We start from the raw sequence: 18,572 nt of genomic DNA, 5'->3' as shown, positions 1-18,572 counted from the left end.
AAAAAAAACATGCTTCGAGTGTTTCGCGAGGCTTCGTTTTCTCATCACTGCTTTTGGTAGCTAAAGTTGAAATCTTACCTGCTTGTGCATTCTCAGGGTTGTGCTGCTGCAGATGTCCACGTACAAACTTTTTCTGCTGAGGCATGGCGAGGGGGCTTGGACCCGGGAGAACCGATTCTGCAGCTGGGTGGACCAGAAGCTCAGCGAGGACGGCGTGAAGGAGGCCCGGGATTGCGGCCGGCTCCTCAAGGAGCAGGGCTACAAATTCGACATGGTCTTCACCTCCATCCTCAGCCGCTCCATCCAGACGGCCTGGTTGGTCCTGGAGGCCATGGGGCAGGAGTGGGTCCCCGTGGTCAAGTCGTGGCGCCTCAACGAGCGCCACTACGGAGCCCTGATCGGCTTGAACCGGGCCGAAATGGCCGCCCGGCACGGGGAGGAGAAGGTGAAGCTGTGGAGGAGGAGCTACGACGTCACGCCGCCGCCCATCGACGAATCGCACCCGTATTTTAGCGAAATCTACACGGATCGCAGATACGGAACGTGCGACGTGGAGAAGGAGAAGCTGCCTCGGGCCGAGAGCCTGAAGGAGGTTCTGGACAGGCTGCTGCCGTATTGGGAAAGCGCCGTGGTGCCCGAGATACGACGGGGCAGGACGGTGCTCATCGCCGCTCATGGGAACAGCTGCAGGGCGCTGCTCAAACACCTGCAAGGTACGACGCATTGCAGGGAAATGTACTCCTACCCTGCACTCAACTCATTCAAACCCAAAGACGGAATTATACGTCTTTACAGAGTTGAGACATTCAATCGCAGGTACTTATTTCCAGGATTTCTTTTTTTTTTTTTAAATATATAATATGTACATATATATTTTTTTAAATATCGGGCAAAGATGAGTCTCTAAAACAGCTGACAACGATTGCTCATTCAATCCCAAAGACGTATTTACACGTTTTTACAGAGTCCAATTAAATCCCAGGTACTTATTAACAGATTTTTTGTTCAAAGAACAGCTGAAACTGAATAGTCATTCAATCCCAAAGACTGATTTATACGCCTTCTATCTAAGATGTATTTGTACATCTTTAGGTTTCAGACATTTAATCCAAAGGTACTTATTTACAGTATATTTTTTTTAAAACGAAAATAGCTGACAATTATTGAATTAGACAGAATTAGTGTTTCAACACCCTGAAATTGTCTGGCTCTATGTGTTGCTCCAACATTTGTATTCAAATATGTGCAGCCTAACCAATGCTATGAGTTAGCCTGCTGTTGCCCTTTGGTGTTCCACAGGGTTCCATTTCAGGGCCCCTGTTTTTTTTCATTGTTTGCTTGGCTCTAATTACTGGTCCATTTTAAGAAAATACGGCATTTAATTTCTTCGCTATGTGGATGAAAGTCAGACTGTTCTTGCGGTAAGCATAAAGGGTTCTCAAAGGAGAAGTCAGTAAAAAAAAAATGGTCTTTACTGAAGACACGATTTTCTGAATATTGGATTTGTGGAATATGAGTAACTACACGTTTAGGGCAACCATTTTGTCACTTGATTTCGCGTTAAATGACATTTGCAAACATCAAGAGTTTAGAGGCAAGCAGCAGCATTTTGGACCAACTGGAAATGCTTAAAGGAGGACATTTGACTCACATTGGACAAAATCCAGTGCTGCGACTCACTGTAGTCTGATTCATGTGCTTTCAAAGGGATATCGGACGAGGATATCGCCAGAGTGACATTGCCGGCGGGGATTCCGATGCTGGTGGAGTTGGACGCCAGATTGAGCCCCGTCAAAGCCTGTCAGCTTCTGGGAGACCAGCAGAAGATCAAGGAGGCTATCAAGAAGGTGGAGGATCAGGGAAAAGCCAAAGCATCAACTTGAATCGCGTGGCCAACGATGAAATAAAAATGTCATGACGCGCTGTGTTTATCACTCGTCTAAAGTGAGTCCAAATAAAATAAAAGTCACATTTACTGTGGTGGGGATGGAACCCTGAAAAAAAAAGAGACACAGGCAGAAATCTCAAGTGAAGCACGCAGGCGGGGCTCAAGCATTCACATTGGCTTTAAAAACCTCGGCTTGAGCTTCTGCTCCTGTTTTCAAGTTGGAAACTGTTCACTGTGGTTTGCTGGGTGGGTAAGTCTCCTCTTTGGTCTATTGTGGTGTTTTTACTGTATTGTCATAATTAGCGTATTTGGAAGCGTATTTAAGTATTACAATACGCCTATTGGTTAAGTAGCGAATAAGATATGATTGCTGAATTTAAAAATAGACACATAAAAACATAGCTTATTAATCAGGTTATGACAAAAGGATTGTGTTAAAAATTGATGTTTAACTGGAAGAAAATGAGATCTTACTTATTATGGAGGAATTCTGACATCAATTGTACTATTTTTAGGGATGGATGTATTTTTTCACAGATTACACAGAGAATAAACCGTGAGTTTTCATTTTGGGATGACGAAAAAATAAAATAACTTAATCACCATGTACATTCTTCTATTTTTACCTCTGCATTTCAGATATAAATGTTAATTTTTTTTTTACAATTAATCTTGAAAACACTTAGAAATTTTAATATGATAAATTGTTTCTGTATTCATTTGAAAAATGCCGCTTTATTTTTTTTTAAAAACTCACAGTTTTTAAATCAACAAAACAATATATTTGTTTTTTGGTTGCAATTTGATTTAAAAAAATTACGTTTAATATTGAATTGAATCATATTTATACTTTTAATCTGTTTTCTAAACAGTCTTACTGTAATCAAGAGTTTTTTTTTGCATTTTCAGATACTACTTTCCACAAATCATCTTTATTCTTCATTTTCGATTGACAAGTTTGCCTGACTTATCTGATTGTTTTGTTGACATTCCCTTGAGCGCAACTCCATCTAGTGGATGCATGGAGTAATGTCAGCCACAACTGTAGTTTCTATTTTATTTTTTAATGCGCCTTATAAATAAAAAACACCTTATAAATAAAAACAGTTTTAAAATAGGTGAGCCTTATAATCTGGCGCACCTGCGGAAAATACGTTAATTGGACATCTCTCTATAGTGTACTGGCCAATGGGGCAGTCATGATTGTGCCTTACGAATTCTACCTAGCAACAGCATCACAAGTCGTGCAGGTAACTACAAGGCATTTCATATGAATGAATGAAGACTTTTTGTTTGTTCGTACGCATTTATCTTGGAAGGCCAATTGTGAAAGTCGCCATTCATTGACAATAGCGTTAGCTTGTCTTTCATACTCGTAGTCCCTCGAGGAAGCGGCTGGAATGTTGATTCATGGCAATCTAAATGGAAAGAAGGTTATTTTAGGACTGTCACTTGGTGTTGCAGCGGCACATATTTGCAAGCGTAAACGCCGCTCTCCATCCATGGCCTTTGCTTGGCCAAAAGTGGGAGCGGCCGCGCGCTTCCTTAAAAGGAGGCCCGCAGCACCACTGGAGCAGATGATGGGCCCGTCAGGAAAATACATTTCCCGTTCCTTCTCGGCCACATACTCAAACGTTTTACCACCTAACAAAAATTCCTTGGTCTCCAAGTATCGAACATGGTACTAAAAAATAAATATACTGCATAATATATAGATATAAAACATAATGTAACATGTCAGTTTATGTGATTAATAGAGATTATTATTACACATTTTTACAAATTTCTACACATTCCAGTTTCCTTCCAAAACGCTAAAAAAAAGTATATGATTGAAGCAAAAAAAAAAAAAAAAATGTATATATATATATATATCCTGGGGGTTCCATTTTGTCACTTGCTGTCAACTGAAAATGACATCACAATTGTCCAAGGCTCAGGCAATGACCAATCACAGCTCACCTGTTTTCTGAGTTTGGTCATGTGACATTCACAGGCTGAGCTGTCATTGGTCATTACCTGAGCAATTGTGAGGTTATTCACATGACAACAAGAGACAAAATGGCCGACCCTGAGATGGACAAATTGTTAAGAAATATTTTAGGTTGAATTCACCTTTAAAAATGTGACATGAAATTGCACTCTTGTTGGTAGAAAGAAAAAAAAAAAAAAAAAAAAATGTCCAAATTGTGTGATTAAATCCAGTAGGAAACATGGGATTTAAAAATGCAGTTTTCATGGTTTTCACTTGGACAAAAACAGACAAAACAGAGCCAAAAATTAAATATAGAATACGATATGAATATAGAATATAATAAACTCAATTATTTTACAGAAACAACCGATACTTATTGAACTTCACTGCACTTATTGAGGAATTCTTTCAGCCACCACTAGAGGGAGCCCACAAATCAGTAGCGGCACCTTTAGAGAATCCCTGAAGTAAACAAGCATTTCTTTTATCTACTAAATTGACCCCCTGAGCCTTTTATTTCTCATAAAACTGAACAGTGAGTCCTCAAAAATCCTCCAATCACGAGCCTCAAAACAGAACATCTTTCATTCCCACTAGTGTGAGTGCAAAACATTTTAATAGGCACTGACTACAGTATGTCAGCCCATCTAAACTGTTTGGAATTTGTCTGTTGGTCAGGGATTGTTTTTTTTTTTTCCCCTCACAGGTGACCATATTTGGTCATGTCGGGGAAGCCGTTGCGACTTGGATTGATTGTAAATGCTTCTCGGGGGCAAAGCCATCATGTTTCAGTGCGCTGCCTTCTTTGTCGTGAATGTTTCTCCGTGTATCGATGCTGCAATAGGAATACTGAAACAAATTGTTTAAATAATGACTTTAGCGAGCAACTTAAAAAGGGTGTGTTGGTCACTTCCTGTCTGCTGCTGTTTTAGTTTAATTCTCACATTTTGCATTTATCAACATAAAACGCCCCCATAGTTAAGCTATGTTGTCAACAGAAATCATTAACTTAAATCTCAAAAACGTTTTCAATGCTAAGTTTTATGCTTGGTGGTTTATGGGTTTATGGGTTATATATATATATATATATATATATATATATATATATATATATATATATATATATATATATATATATATATATGTTTATGTTTGACATGACCAGAAAATAAGCCCATAACATAAAAACGCCTGAAGAGGGAGGCAAAAGAACATAAACACAGCCAACCCCACAGTTCATGACAGTTGTTGAAGCTGAAGAGACGAAAAAACGTCCACTTTGTAATATGAAAAAAATGTAAGCCAGGGATGCCGTAACCCTTCAAATGTATTATTCTTTTTTAATACTGTCCAAAATAAAACAAGAACATGACTATTATTCAGAAAAAATGTCAAATGTTTCATCGACTAAAAAATTCATCTCATTTTTATACTTTAGAAAATCATCCAGCGGGCCCAATTAAACCCATTTGTGGGCCCGAACCGGCCCGCGAGCCGTATGTTTGACACCCCTGGTTAATAGGAGTTGCAAATGGTCAGCCTCTAAAACGGATTAATATGGCTGGATTTTGCTGTTCAGTTAGAATTCCCCAAACTAATGCGAGATTAACCTGAATACTTTTTTTTTTATTACATGACATTTCTTTTCTTGCATTTGTCAAATTGTATTCCATTTTTCCCCTTCACTAAAAGTATGTAATTTGTGACTGTATATGGAATCATCCATTGCATTATCACTGTTGGTGGCCCTCTTATCTTATAAAGATGATCATAAACGATCTTCTGCATGAGTGAAAGTAGTGGAAATAATAACAAACGCGGGATATCAGATGATGTCAATCAAGTTCAATATCCGCACTGTAAACGTTGCAGCCTTATTTTCTCTTGGGATTCCGGAGATCAGGGTTGGTTTTGGTTTCATATTCCTTCATCCCGCTCGGCGCGAAGGCATTAGTAACACTTAGGTATAAACAATTGGTAGAAATCATTTGTAATATTTGGACAGCAGTCCTCTTCATCTGGGGTCAGGCAATAGCTACAGTTTGAGTGCAAGGACAAATGAAAGTGATATTATTTTAATATAATAATTTCATATTTTAAACTCGATTTAAAAAAGTCTGTTTGTGGTTTGACTTTCTTGAGGCTTCTTTTGGCCTGTTGAAACCTATGAATACATTTTCAAATTCCATGTTTATAGTGGATTTAATATTCAGTATACAATATGTTGTATGCAACACTCATAATGTACTCTAAATATTGCACTTGTGAAATATAAAACATGAAAATGTACCTGTTCTATTTACTCACCCCAGTGAGATCACAGTTGATCTAACAATAAACTTGTGAACATCACATAACCCAGAAGACAAGTGAGCCGTGATTGGTTGCTACCCGAGGAACTTTGATGTCATTTTCAGTCGACGGCAAGTGACAAAATGGCCGCCTCCTTAATTGTCTTTAAAATGCGTTCTATGCAGCCCCACTAGTCTAAACACGGCATTATTTGTATCAGTGATAAATCAAGTCATACACAATCGGGTGACAATGAAGCAGAAAGTGAAAAATGACAACAAACTGCTTCGGATGATCGAGAAGAGGAACAAAACAGACAAGCTAAACCAATGAATCTTCAAAGTCAAAAGCGGAATTTTCTACCCAAATGGACTAAATCAGTGGTTCTCAAATATTGTGCTTTTGGAATACGAACTATGCATTAAAATCTACCTGTTTTGGTGATCCATCTCATGAGGTGGCCATTTTTAAAATGACAACACAGTTGCTCTGGGATGGAAAAAGGTAGAAAAAAACATTTAGAACCTTCTAGAAGTCGAAATTTTCTTTTTTGGGTCCCATGTTTGTATAGCGAAAGAATATTTTTTCATTTATTAAGACAACAAACCCCTTGAGATGAACCATCTTGTTATCAAGGCTGCCCCATATTCTGCGTGTCTTCAAAGATCGGTCCAGATTTGATGATTTACGAGCATACTTATGGGAATAAATAAAAAGTATCAAAAAATAGGCCTGTGATGTGTATGAGTTGGAGTAAGAAGATGTGAAAAGTGAGACGGAGGCAAGAAGGAGGAAGAAGAAGAGTAGGAGGAGGCAGAGGGAGCAGCTTTTCCTTTTGTGGTAGTTGAAGGAGTCGGAATTCTCTGCGCTACACAAGGAACCCGATATAATCCAGACTCGACTTTGATATATGGCGACAAATCGGGCCGACGTCCCAGGAATAAAACCGGGCCACTCTTACGGTACTTCATTACATTTTTATTTGCTTTTGGGGGGGGTTGCTCTCGTGACTCCTGGGATGTTTGTTATGTCGCTATAGTGAAGTCATTGTTTTGTTATGTACCATGATACTTTTTTTTTTGTGACTGCAAAGCGAATTTGCATCACAGATCAGTCACAACTTGTGAGTTAAATACTTTAACTAAAAATAAAATGTCAACTTCACATTGACTTACTCAATCGCAGACATATCTCCAGTGCAGATATTCAAATATGTTTACTTGTTTATATTTTCTTAATTCATCTTACGGGCCGGATTAAACCCATTTGCAGGGCAGAACCGGCCCGCAGGCCGTAGGTTTGACACCTCTGACCTAAAGTTTTATATATATAGGAAAGTATATGGAAAATTAGGGGACTGTTAAATCTTTTTGACAAGTTGACCAAAAATGATGGTGCAAAACATGGAGACAGATAATAAAACAAAAGTCAAGCGCATATATTAGTTATCCTCTGCAAGGAACAACTATCACGAGCTATAAATATGCAGCATAATTCTTGAATCTTCTTCTAAATTTTTTGATTGCCTTCCAGAGAGTAAGAAAATTTTCGGGTCATCATGGACGACGACTTTGACCGCCGCATGGAGCTGAGGAGGCAGAGGAGGGAACAGATGCGTCTGGAGGCCGAGAAGTCAGCAAGCTTTTTTTTTTTATTTTGTTTATATTGCCTAGCTGCCCAAATTCTGTCCACCCATCATGGTTTTTGTCTGATGAAAGTAACCCGTATACGATAGACTAAAATTGAGGATGGTAATACAGTCGTTACTTTTCCATTGATAATGTTTTTTTATTATCTTAAATACAGAGTGAGGAATATGGGGCTATTGTTGCAATCTACCGAATATATACACGTACATGATACACGTAATACTAATCTTTCTGAATATCTTTTTTTGGGGGGGGGCCTCAAATTGGTCAAATATGTTGGGTATACAATATGTAAATATTTTTAAAATATAATAACTCTTACAATGAACTTTTATTCAATTCCATTGGCAATTAATTGTTGTGAAATTAAAGATAAAAATATAATTAAATCAATTGATTTAGAATGATAATTTCATAATAAATTATTTAATCAAATGGCTTTTTCATCACATATTAAATGAAAGTAAAATGACAAGAGGACTCCAAACTGTGCCCATAGTTCTGACATTGTAAATAAGGGGTTCTCAAATCGGGGTACGAGTGTCCCTTGTGGTCCTAAAGGGCACTTCAGGAGATACGTGAGATTTTAACAAGATTTTTGCAGGTATCAGCAAATTTAATTTAGGTCTTTTTAATGCCACGGCAGGAACAGAACATTTTTCTTTTCAAATTAAGAGCAAACAAAATGGAACATGGAGCAACTGCTGGCTAAATTGTGTTGTGGTGACTCCTTTGCAAAATGTCGTAGGCCTTTATTTTTAAACAAATACGCATGGCTATTAGTGATGCCATTTTCCAGCAAATAAAACAAGATGATGTTACACGACCCTGAACAAAATCTGCTTGGATACCACAACAATTGAAGCTCCAAAGTTTCTTAAACCACATACTGTTTTAAGTCATTTTGTTTCCACCAAAGATGCTTTGTGCTGCGATTGAAAAAAATTCCGTGTGCGTTCACAGAATTGGCTACACCAACGACGATGACGAGGAGGCGGCTAGGGAGCAAAGGAGACGCGCGAGGGAGGAGAGGAAGAAACAGAGAGAATCCGAAGGCTCCGCCAGCAGCGACGCGCTCAACGCCAACGAGTACAAAACACCTTTCGCAACTTCTCTCCATTCTTGTGGAAAGCGTTTCTTACCACTCGGGAATTCTGAAACGGCTTTCCGAACTGTCATGGCAGCGTGACGCCGAGCGAAGCCTCCGCCGCTTCCGCCGCCATGAGTTTGGCGGCGGCGGACGACGAGCAGGCTCTGGAGGAGCGTCTGGCCAAAAGGGAGGAGCGAAGGCAGAGGAGGATGCAGGAAGCCATCGAGAGGCAGAAGGAGTCGGACCCGAACTTCGCGGCGGCCAACGGGCTCGACGGCTCGCCGGAAAACCGGACGGACGTTGACGCGGGAAGGCGGGGAGACGGCGAAGACGACGACGACAAAACGGAGGAGGAGGATGCAAAGAAAGAGGCGGTAAGAAGTAGTGATAGGAAAATGAAGCCTCATGAAGCATTTTGACAAACTTTTTTGCTCCTAGAGGTGGCGCTGTTGGCATTAAGACGCAATGATTACATTTCCATTGAACCAGCCTTGCATTGCATTGTATATAACCGAAAAAAAAAAAAAAAGTTTTTACTAGCCTGTGAAGGTTGCATATCCTGGAGGTTTGTTCTCTCTCAACTATTTTCTACTAACACAGGATAAGAGTGAAGCTGAGGAAGCTGAGGAAAAGGAGAAGGCGGCTCCAGATGATGACCAGGAAGATGAAAATGAGCAAAGGAGAAGGAGAGAAGAAGAGGAGGAGCGGCATCAGAAAGAAATGGAGGAAAAGCGGAGGATAGAGGATGAAGAGAGGCGGAAAAAAGAAGAGGAGGAGAGGAAGAGGAGAGAAGATGAGGAAAGACAGGAAAGGGAAATGGAGGAGAGGCGGAAAAAGGAGGAAGAGGAAGCTCAGAAGCGGGAGCTGGAGGAGAGACGGCGGAAAGACGAGGAAGAGGCGGAAAAGCGAAAACGGGAGCTGGAGGAGGAGAGAAAACGCAACGAGGAGCAGGAAAAACGACAGCTGGAGGAGAAGAGGAAGAAGGAGGAGGAAGAAAAACGGCAGAGGGAAGCTGAAGAGCAGGAGAAGAAGAAAAAGAAGGAGGAGCAGAAGAAGAGGGACACGGAAGAGCGGAAAAAGAGAGAAGAAGAAGAAAAACGGAAAAAGGAAGCCGAGGAGAAGAAGAAAAAAGACGAGGAGGAGAAACGTAAAAAGAGAGAGCTGGAGGAGAAGGGGAAGAAAGATGAGGTTTGATGATTTGGTTGTTTACGAATCAACTTTCTTCATAATCATGCAAAAGTATATTTCTCATATATCTATAGTTATAAATCCTAAAATGTGCTTATTTTTGTCCAACCAATCAGAATGGAGCACTCCTTGAAAATAAACTGAAGAAGCCAGACAAGCAATCAAGGTAACACAACGGAAATCATTTAAAGAATGCTACTAAATTGATTTTTGAATTTGAACTTACGCATGAGCCGATGACCTGAAAAACAATCTTTTTTTTTCACGTAAAAATGACCATTTGTTGTGATACAAAACTTTTTTCCGCGAGCACAGGGACGAGGTTCCTTCAGGTCTGGACCTTTCCGAGCGCCAGGAGGCCGAGCGCAAGCTGCAGGAGCTCCAGCGGCGGCGGGACGACGCGGAGAGCGAGGAGATGGAGAAGATGAAGCAGAAGCAGCATCACGCCGAGGCCGAGCTGGAGGAGCTGAAGAGGAAAAGGGAGGAGAGGAGGAAAATCCTCGGGGAGGAGGAGAAGCAGAGGAAGCGAGAGCTGGAGGACAAAAAGAGCAAAGAGCAGGTGGGGAGGGACTTTTTTTTTGTTAATTTCCACCTGAGAAAAGTTGTGAAAACGGCTGCTGTCGGCGCAGGAGGAGAGGAAGAGGATGAGGGAGGAGATCGAGAAGAGGAGAGCGGAGGCCGCCGAGAAGAAGAAACAGCTGGAGCAAGAACCCGTCAAGCCCTCCTTCACCATTGGACCCAAAGGATCATCCAAGGTCAGATTTACGTCATGGGTTTCCAGGGATTTTGACTTTGAAACGGTCATAACACTGTCAAATATAAATTCTGTATTTTCCGCACTATAAGACGCACCTAAAAGCGTTCATTTTTAAAAAAAAAGCTGATGGTGCGCCTTATAATCAGGCGCGCCTTATATATGGATCAATATTGAGATTGGGATTGGTAGATGGGGAATGAACTGATAAAGTACTGTATTTTCCGCACTGTAAGGCGCACCCCAAATTAATGACATATTTTAAAACTTTTTCCATATATAAGGCGCACCGGATTATGAGATGCACCCTCAATTAATTACATATTCTAAAACGGTTTCCATATATAAGGCGCACCGAATTATAAGGCGCACCCTCAATTAATGACATATTTTAAAAACTACTTCAATCACAATATAGTAATAGTCAAAGTAATAACAATAATAACTCAAACAATAACTCTAAACTCTCAATAGCATAATAACTCAGTGTCAATATGAGCAACCTTGTTTAACTGTAAACACAGAAAAGAAACAGGTCAAGCTTACTTTATCAGTTCATTCCCCAACTACGAATCCCAACCTCAATATTGATCCATATATAAGGCGCACCGGATTATAAGGCGCACCATCAGCTTTAAAAAATAAATAAGGCTTTTAGGTGCGCCTTATAGTGCGGAAAATGCGGTAAGCTTTACCTATTCCTTTTGTGTGTTTCCAGTTGAACAAGGTTGCTCATATTGACATTGAGTTATGCTATTGAGAGTTTAGAGTTATTGTTATTACTTTGAGTATTACGACATTGTGATTGAAAACGTTTTAAAATATGTCATTAATTGAGGGTGCGCCTTATAATCCGGTGCGCCTTATATATGGAAAAGGTTTTAAAATATGTCATTAATTGAGGGTGCGCCTTATAGTGCGGAAAATACGGTAATATATAGTTCCTTTCAATAGCTCAAAATGTTCCGTGGCACGATAATAAGGCCAGGCTAGTGAAAAATCCCCGGGCACGCAGGGGTTAAGAGCGACACGCTTGCAACCGCGAGCATCAAACATTACAGCGGCGCTTTGAAATGATTAACATATGCTGGCCACAATTTGATTTGAAGAATGTTCTTCTGGACAAACACAACCCAGCAGAAAAGTCAGACTGTTCTGGAACGAGCAGGGCAACTTGACCCCATCTAAATTTTGTGTTCTTGTTCGGCACAGATTGGCGAGAAGGCGGAATTCTTGAGCAAATCGGCTCAGAAGAGGTGAGAATTTTTGGTCTGCTCGAGCAGACGTGTTTAATTTGGGGACCCTCATTGATTTCATTGATTTCATCATTTGGGGTCCAGCGTGAGAACGTCGCACGCCCCCATCGTCTCCAAGATCGGAAGCAGACTCGAACAGTACGCCTCGGCCGTTCAGGTGAGACTATATTTACTCTTCTTCTTTTGTTAGTCTTATATTGTTTACAAAAAAACCCCACATTCACTTGACTCAAATGGGGCAACAAGTTACGAGCAATTTAATTAATTAAATATTAGCTAAATGAGAGCCTTAATAATTTACGTATTTTTCGAACAATAAGACGCACCAACAAAAAATTAACAGAACATTGGTCATGTATAGGTCGGACCAGAGTATAAGCCGCAGGCTGTAACATAAAATATTTACGCATAAAGATGGAAGTTTTTCAAATGTTGTTTTTATTGAAAACTTTTTTTTCCAAATTACCCTGGTTAGGGCTTTTGCCTTCAACACAGATGTTTAGAAACAAGAGCAGCACCAACACATTTGCAACATAACACGACACGCTCGAATTGTTAGATTACAGGACCAACACAACAGTGCCATGCCCGCTTGAGTTTAATAGTAGAAATTACCCCCTGGTGGTGAGTAAAATAGCAATTTCAACTCAGAAATCAAAGTCTTCTTTTGTCTCCCTTTTGTTTACAAAAAGATTGTACTCTGGTGGCCACAGCGTTCAAAGCATGAGAAAAAAATAGTGGTTTATATACCCTAGAATTTATTTACCCAAGCAGTGATCTTAACAAATAATATTGCTTGTAATCTGTAACCTAATTTTAATTGAGTAAATGTGGTATTTTCCCCCCATGTAATATGTCATTTTTCAAATTTGTTTCACGTGACTTTTTACTTTATACTATAAAAAATAGGACTTTTTTTCATGTAAAATATGTATAATTTGGAAAAACTGTTTCCCTTGCACATGATTGCATTTTATTTATTCAAATAACCGACCAATTTCTCTTCTTCCCGCAGGGAAACAAAGATGTGAAATCCCCCAAGCCCCTCATGGCCGACATCCCCTCAGGGGGTGCGCGCAGCATCAAGAGCATGTGGGAGAGCGGCAACATATCTGACAATCAAGCTAATAAGGTGCTTACAAGGGTCCCAAAGACTTTCACGTGGCTGGTTGCTAAGCAACCAAACAAGAAGTAGCCTGGTGCCTCTTGTTTGCACTAATTAAGTGTTTTTCTTTCTAATCATGATTTTGCTCTCACTGAGTGTGAGCACAGTTATCACATTAGGTAAAACAGATTACACATTAGCTTATCGCTAACGCATCATGCACAGCGCCAAAGATGAAACGAATTTTAATTGCAAACTCGCTGTATTTTTGTGTCTTCTCTAGGATGCCGTTTCTATCAAAGTAAACGTGGCCAGTCGGACGGCGAAGTCAGCGCAGTTCGAGAAGACGCCACCTGTGGCATCGGAAGCGCCGCCGCCGACAGCGCCGGCAACAACAAAGCCCGGAGCCAAGCCTGATAAATCCCAGCCTTCAACGCAACCAAGTACAAATGTAAAATACCGGCAAAAACCTTTTTATTGCTGTAATATGTGACACAGGAGTGGTTCAAGCATGTTAGTATTGTGTTAGTGCAGTAATCTAACAAGCCGAGCGCGGTGTTATACAGCGCATAAACCGCGAGTTATCATTTTTGGGGGACGAAAATATAAAATAACTCAATTGCCATGTAAATTCATGAATTTCTATCTCTGCATTTCAGTCATAAATGTATAATTTACAATTCATTTTTCTGTAGCACCCTAAAATTTGGATACACTCCAATTAATTAGGGGACAAGGTGCAAAGTTTTTGTAAAAGAAAGTGTGATTTAGTAAAATAAATCTATAATTACCATAATTACCATAATTTCTAATTACCCATTTGTAGGACACACCCATACTTTTGGACTTCATTTTTGGGAAAAAAAAGTGTGTCCTATTGGGGAAATAACGGCATCTACCAAGTATTAAACTTTGGAACTAAATTTATTGTCCCATCTAGGTGTTTTTTTATTCAGCAATTCCAGGGTATAGTCACTAAAATGCAAATAAACATTGTTGCTTTGTGTTCCAATTAATTTGCTCTTAATTTGAGAAGTAAATGTACTGCTTCTTTCTCTATTGAGAATCCCTGCTCAATAAACGTTATTTGTCTTGACCCGTGACAGCAAAGTGACGTCGGTAACAAGCGCAACATGTGGGAGACAAAGAAGAGCTCGACGCCAGCCAAAGTAACACACACACACACACACACACACACACACACACACACAGCTGCAGCATCTACAAGTTACCTAGTTTTTTTCTTCACGTTATGAACATGTTCCACCAGATGAACAAATTCCTGTTCTTTTGCAGGTTTTGGTTGGAGTCAAAGGCAAATTTGTCTAAAAGTAAGTCTCCCTGTTCATAATTGAAGTGATTAGGGGTGTCCTGATACAATTTTCTTTACTTCTGATACGATGCAGATATAGCAGCCGAAAGTACTGTGGGACAGTGATGGAAAAGTGAAGCCTCATGAAACCCTATTTTTTTTTTTTGCACTGCTGATTTAAAGATAGAATGGAAATTGAATGCACTTGAAAAAACTAAATACCAAATCCAGGGCACAGAGAAAAAATCCCAGTACAGCTGATAAAAAATAGTATACGAGTGTTTATGATAGCTAATATCTGACATACTTTTTGGGGGGGCTGATGTCGGACCATTTGGGACACCCTTAGCTCTGTGATTGTTCAATTATGAAAATATAGTAATTGCATTGTACAATAACTTGGGGAAATTAATCCTATAATAATGAAGTTGCGATGAAAAATATACCGCATTGAAGTGAATATATTTGTAAGAGTAATCACTGGGGAATTTACCGCATTATAACTGGAGCAAAAATCATACTCTAATATCATAATTGTGAATTATACCACACATGCTTTATAATGTGCTTTGTTTTTGAGATTAACTCCAATTATGGTAATCAGTAGGAAGTAATCGATAATATGGTTGGACAAAATGGCCCCCAAAATCTTCATTTTATTTATTTTTTTTTAAATAATTTTGGAAAATCACGATATTACAATATTAAACCCATCACTTGTGCAAAACTTCGATAAAACTTCCTATCAGAAACCCGTGAACCCTTTTGATTGGCTGCCCACTAAGAACAGAGAACACATCTCTAAATTTAAAACAAGCCGTCACCTTGACCTTGTTTCCCAGTACTGCATTATAAAAAACTGGTCCGCATGACTGCGGTCTTGTCGCCCGCCGCCGCCACCACCTGGACCGTCGCTTACGCATACCCTAGCGCAGCTGCTTGATTGTCACATTACGAGCGACGGCTCACCGGCTTAGCAACAAGTGAGCGATAACTCAGCCAAAGTCCTTTGAGCTTATTCACTCAACGCCCATGAGGAAAAAAAAAAAAAATCCCAGTTTTTTGCTCAAAAGTAGTCCGAAGATGTTATTTGTGGCGCACGCTGACCCCTTCCCTCGGCATTTGTTGCTTATCGGAAATAGAACCGCAGAGGACTGAAGTAAAGGGCAGATGACAACGTTGCACCTTTCAGACATACAAAGGGACTGTCAGCAACATTTACTGTACACACAGGAACAGATGGGGGGGAGGAGCCCCCCCCCCCCAAAAAAAAAAAAAAAAAAAGTAGTCTAACTTGGCACTGGAAATTACCTAGTTGACTGACTAACACATTCCATTTCAGATGGTCTCAGAACCATTAAGAAATTCAAGTTATTCAACAATGAAAATGAACATCTTTGAACCCCAAAGTCATTTCGCATCATAAAACCTCAATTACAATCAGATATCAATCATATCATAACGTTTCCTGAAAAAAATGACCAAGATGTGGAAAGCTGCCACTTGGATCCTGATATAATACTGCTGTGAACTGAAAGTAATTTCAGGTAAAAAAAACAAAACAAAAAAAAACATCATCCACTTCATTAACCTGACTGAGAAAATACCAACATATGCAAAGCTGTGTATTATCAAGAGCCAAATATGAACCGAAACTAATTCCAAGTCAGAAAGCATCTGCATAAAACAGCAGGCTGAGAACATACCAAGATGTGGAGCTGTCATCTGGCACTTGAACATGCACAGCTGTAAATCAGGTCATTCCACATCATAAAGCATCATAATCATAAAGCTAACAGATAGAATTCCAAAATGTGTATTATCTGGTTCTTGAAAATGCACAGCTATGGACTGAAAGTACTTGCACGTCATAAAGCATCATCCATATCATACATTTAACTGAAAAAATACCATGATGTGCAAAGTTGTCATCTAGCTCTTGAAATGCCCAGCTGTGTATTAAGTCATTCCATGTCATAAAGAATCATAAAGCTGACAGATAAAATGGTCATAAAGGTCATAAATTTTCAACCACGTCATAAAAAGGCCCAAAAATGAACCAAAATTATCATTGAACTGAAAGTCCTTGCGGGTCATCTATCGCAGTTGAAGTAAATTGTATCATATGGTAATCGGAGCAATCTGTCTGTCACTTTATTCCCTCTCAAGCATCCCGGCAAATATTCCCTGCCCGCCTTCGCGCATGACGCCGAGTGAGGATCACATGACCTGGATGAGCCACACTGTCCTCTCCTTGAAAAGTTCAACAAAAGACATGAAACATTTTAATCGCAGTCAAGCGCTGAAGTGTTTGTCAAGATGTTACAAAGTTCCTTCCTCATGAGCTCAAGGTTCCGTTTTGTGACTTATTGCTATATGCGCTAACTGCTTTAGGCTAACCAATCAAGGGGATGAGACATGACAGCTAGCAGTGAGGAAACACTAAAGTGTATTAATTAAAGTGTAGTTGGATTATTATTGGCATTTGAAATGAAGTACAATATACTTAATTTGCTAAGTCATAAAGTCTTATTGCTTTGTTGTGGATCGCTATGAGACAAATGGTGACATTCCAAACGGTCAAAATTCATGCTAATGCTAATATTGTCAAAACGTGACTCCATTGTTATGCGGCTGGTGTTTCATCTTTGTTTTCCAGAAAAACACACACTGTTTATTAAATATATTGATTTAGAAAAACAAACATTATACTAATTAGGCATTAATGCAGAGCAGCTAGCATTCACGCTAATGCTATTGTGTGTGGGATGTTTTTGAAGAAATGTTTGTTTCTTAACATATGTATATATAAATCACGCCGAATTGCTGTGAAGTCATTAACTGCGAGTCAAATTTCGCCAGTGGATAAAAAAAGTTTACACCCCCCTGTTTAAATGCCATCTTATTGTGAAAAAAAAGAGATAGCCCAATATCAATAAATTCTTAATCTCCTCCATCATTGCTTCTTTGATCATAAAAATCTGACTTTTTATATCCACTGAATTTTTCGAAGTTTACAATGACACTGCATTTTTATTTTGTTTGGTGCATGCTAGTCTAGCCGAGAGTAAGGACTGTAAATGTCTAATGGTATCACAAGATGGTGGCAAATCCTTTTCTTTCCTCTTAAAGTTTTGTCCTGATTAAATAAAACTCTAACCTGGATACTATTACGACTAATTTCCAGTAACAATCCAGGCTAAACTTAGATTTTCCCTGTCACACAAAAAATGATCAGTCGCTTTTTCTATAGTGTGGGTTTTGGCGCCATCTTGTGGTAACTTAAAACATGAGAAATGGCACATGTAGTGATTTTTTTTTTTATATGGATAAAACAGTAAACACAAATGTACATGTGGATTTAGCCTTAATCTGCATAACACATGAGTGAGTCCTGACAACGGTGTGTTGGAGTTTAACTATTATTGTCAGCAATTAAAAAAAACTAAAGAAAAAATAAAGGGGCTGGCCTATTGTTATTTTGGCATGTTTTAATGTACGCGACCTGGGCTTGCAGCTGTCCTACGGAGGCCATGCTCCCCTTGGTGCAGAGCACTCATAGGACAAACTTGCTTGTCACGTGAGTACAGAGGAAGGGCAGGGCCAGCACAGAGTACGCTTGGATTGAAAGAAAAAAAAATAAGAGGGGGGTCACTTTGTTTGTCAAGATCAAGGAGGTGAAGTGGGTTACACGCTCAGCTAGTCGGTAAGTAAGTACTCATTTACTTGAACTTATTTACTTGATGCGTTGGAAAATAGGTGGGATTTCTTTTTATTAAAAATACGTATGTGGTTTTATACAATTTTACACATAAATGATCATATTATTATAATAGAAAAATATATCATTCTATCTAGAAAATCAGCCTATTCATTTGTGTCCACTGTTGTGTCCATTTTGTCCTTACAAGACAGCAAAGTTAAGTGCATCCCAGTCAAACACATGAGAAATACCTGCAAAGGACAGGATGTCCTCTACTGAGGACACTAGGAATGAGTAGGCTAGCTCCAGTAATAAGTCAATAGAAAAAGACAAAAAAAACAAACAAAAAACAAATGTCCA

General features: G+C 39.5%; 2 protein-coding genes across 5 annotated transcripts; both read left to right on the top strand.

Annotated features, from left to right (window-relative positions):
• The first annotated feature begins 101 nt into the window (after positions 1–101).
• On the top strand, positions 102–2,062 carry LOC148422882 (bisphosphoglycerate mutase-like). 2 transcript variants are annotated; one of them, XM_088418433.1, is made up of 3 exons: positions 102–445; positions 535–713; positions 1,708–1,918. In XM_088418433.1, the coding sequence occupies exons 1-3, from the start codon at positions 113–115 to the stop codon at positions 1,916–1,918; spliced, it is 723 nt and encodes a 240-aa protein (XP_088274559.1). In that variant the 5' UTR covers positions 102–112. The 2 variants fall into 2 exon arrangements, with proteins under 2 accessions (XP_088274559.1, XP_088274558.1); XM_088418432.1 differs by having other exon boundaries at positions 102–713; positions 1,708–2,062.
• On the top strand, positions 2,011–18,071 carry LOC148422881 (uncharacterized). 3 transcript variants are annotated; one of them, XM_088418429.1, is made up of 15 exons: positions 2,011–2,138; positions 7,689–7,787; positions 8,768–8,893; positions 8,989–9,268; positions 9,495–10,082; positions 10,199–10,248; positions 10,398–10,641; positions 10,712–10,837; positions 12,049–12,092; positions 12,177–12,249; positions 13,108–13,224; positions 13,481–13,648; positions 14,304–14,366; positions 14,494–14,528; positions 16,679–18,070. In XM_088418429.1, exons 2-14 carry the CDS (start codon positions 7,714–7,716, stop codon positions 14,524–14,526), a joined length of 1,986 nt encoding a protein of 661 aa, XP_088274555.1. In that variant the 5' UTR covers positions 2,011–2,138; positions 7,689–7,713; the 3' UTR covers positions 14,527–14,528; positions 16,679–18,070. The 3 variants fall into 3 exon arrangements, with proteins under 3 accessions (XP_088274555.1, XP_088274556.1, XP_088274557.1); XM_088418430.1 differs by having other exon boundaries at positions 2,116–2,134; positions 16,679–18,071; XM_088418431.1 differs by lacking the exon at positions 2,011–2,138 and adding an exon at positions 7,026–7,117 and having other exon boundaries at positions 16,679–18,071.
• Positions 18,072–18,572: the final 501 nt, after the last annotated feature.

The sequence above is a fragment of the Hippichthys cyanospilos genome, chromosome 6 (genome assembly GCF_059441005.1).
Source record: "Hippichthys cyanospilos isolate Australia breed blue-spotted pipefish chromosome 6, RoL_Hcya_1.0, whole genome shotgun sequence".
NCBI classification, from domain to species: Eukaryota; Metazoa; Chordata; class Actinopteri; order Syngnathiformes; family Syngnathidae; genus Hippichthys; species Hippichthys cyanospilos.
The sequence above is the reverse complement of the archived record's forward strand: the minus strand, read 5'-3'. Positions and strand labels throughout refer to the sequence as shown.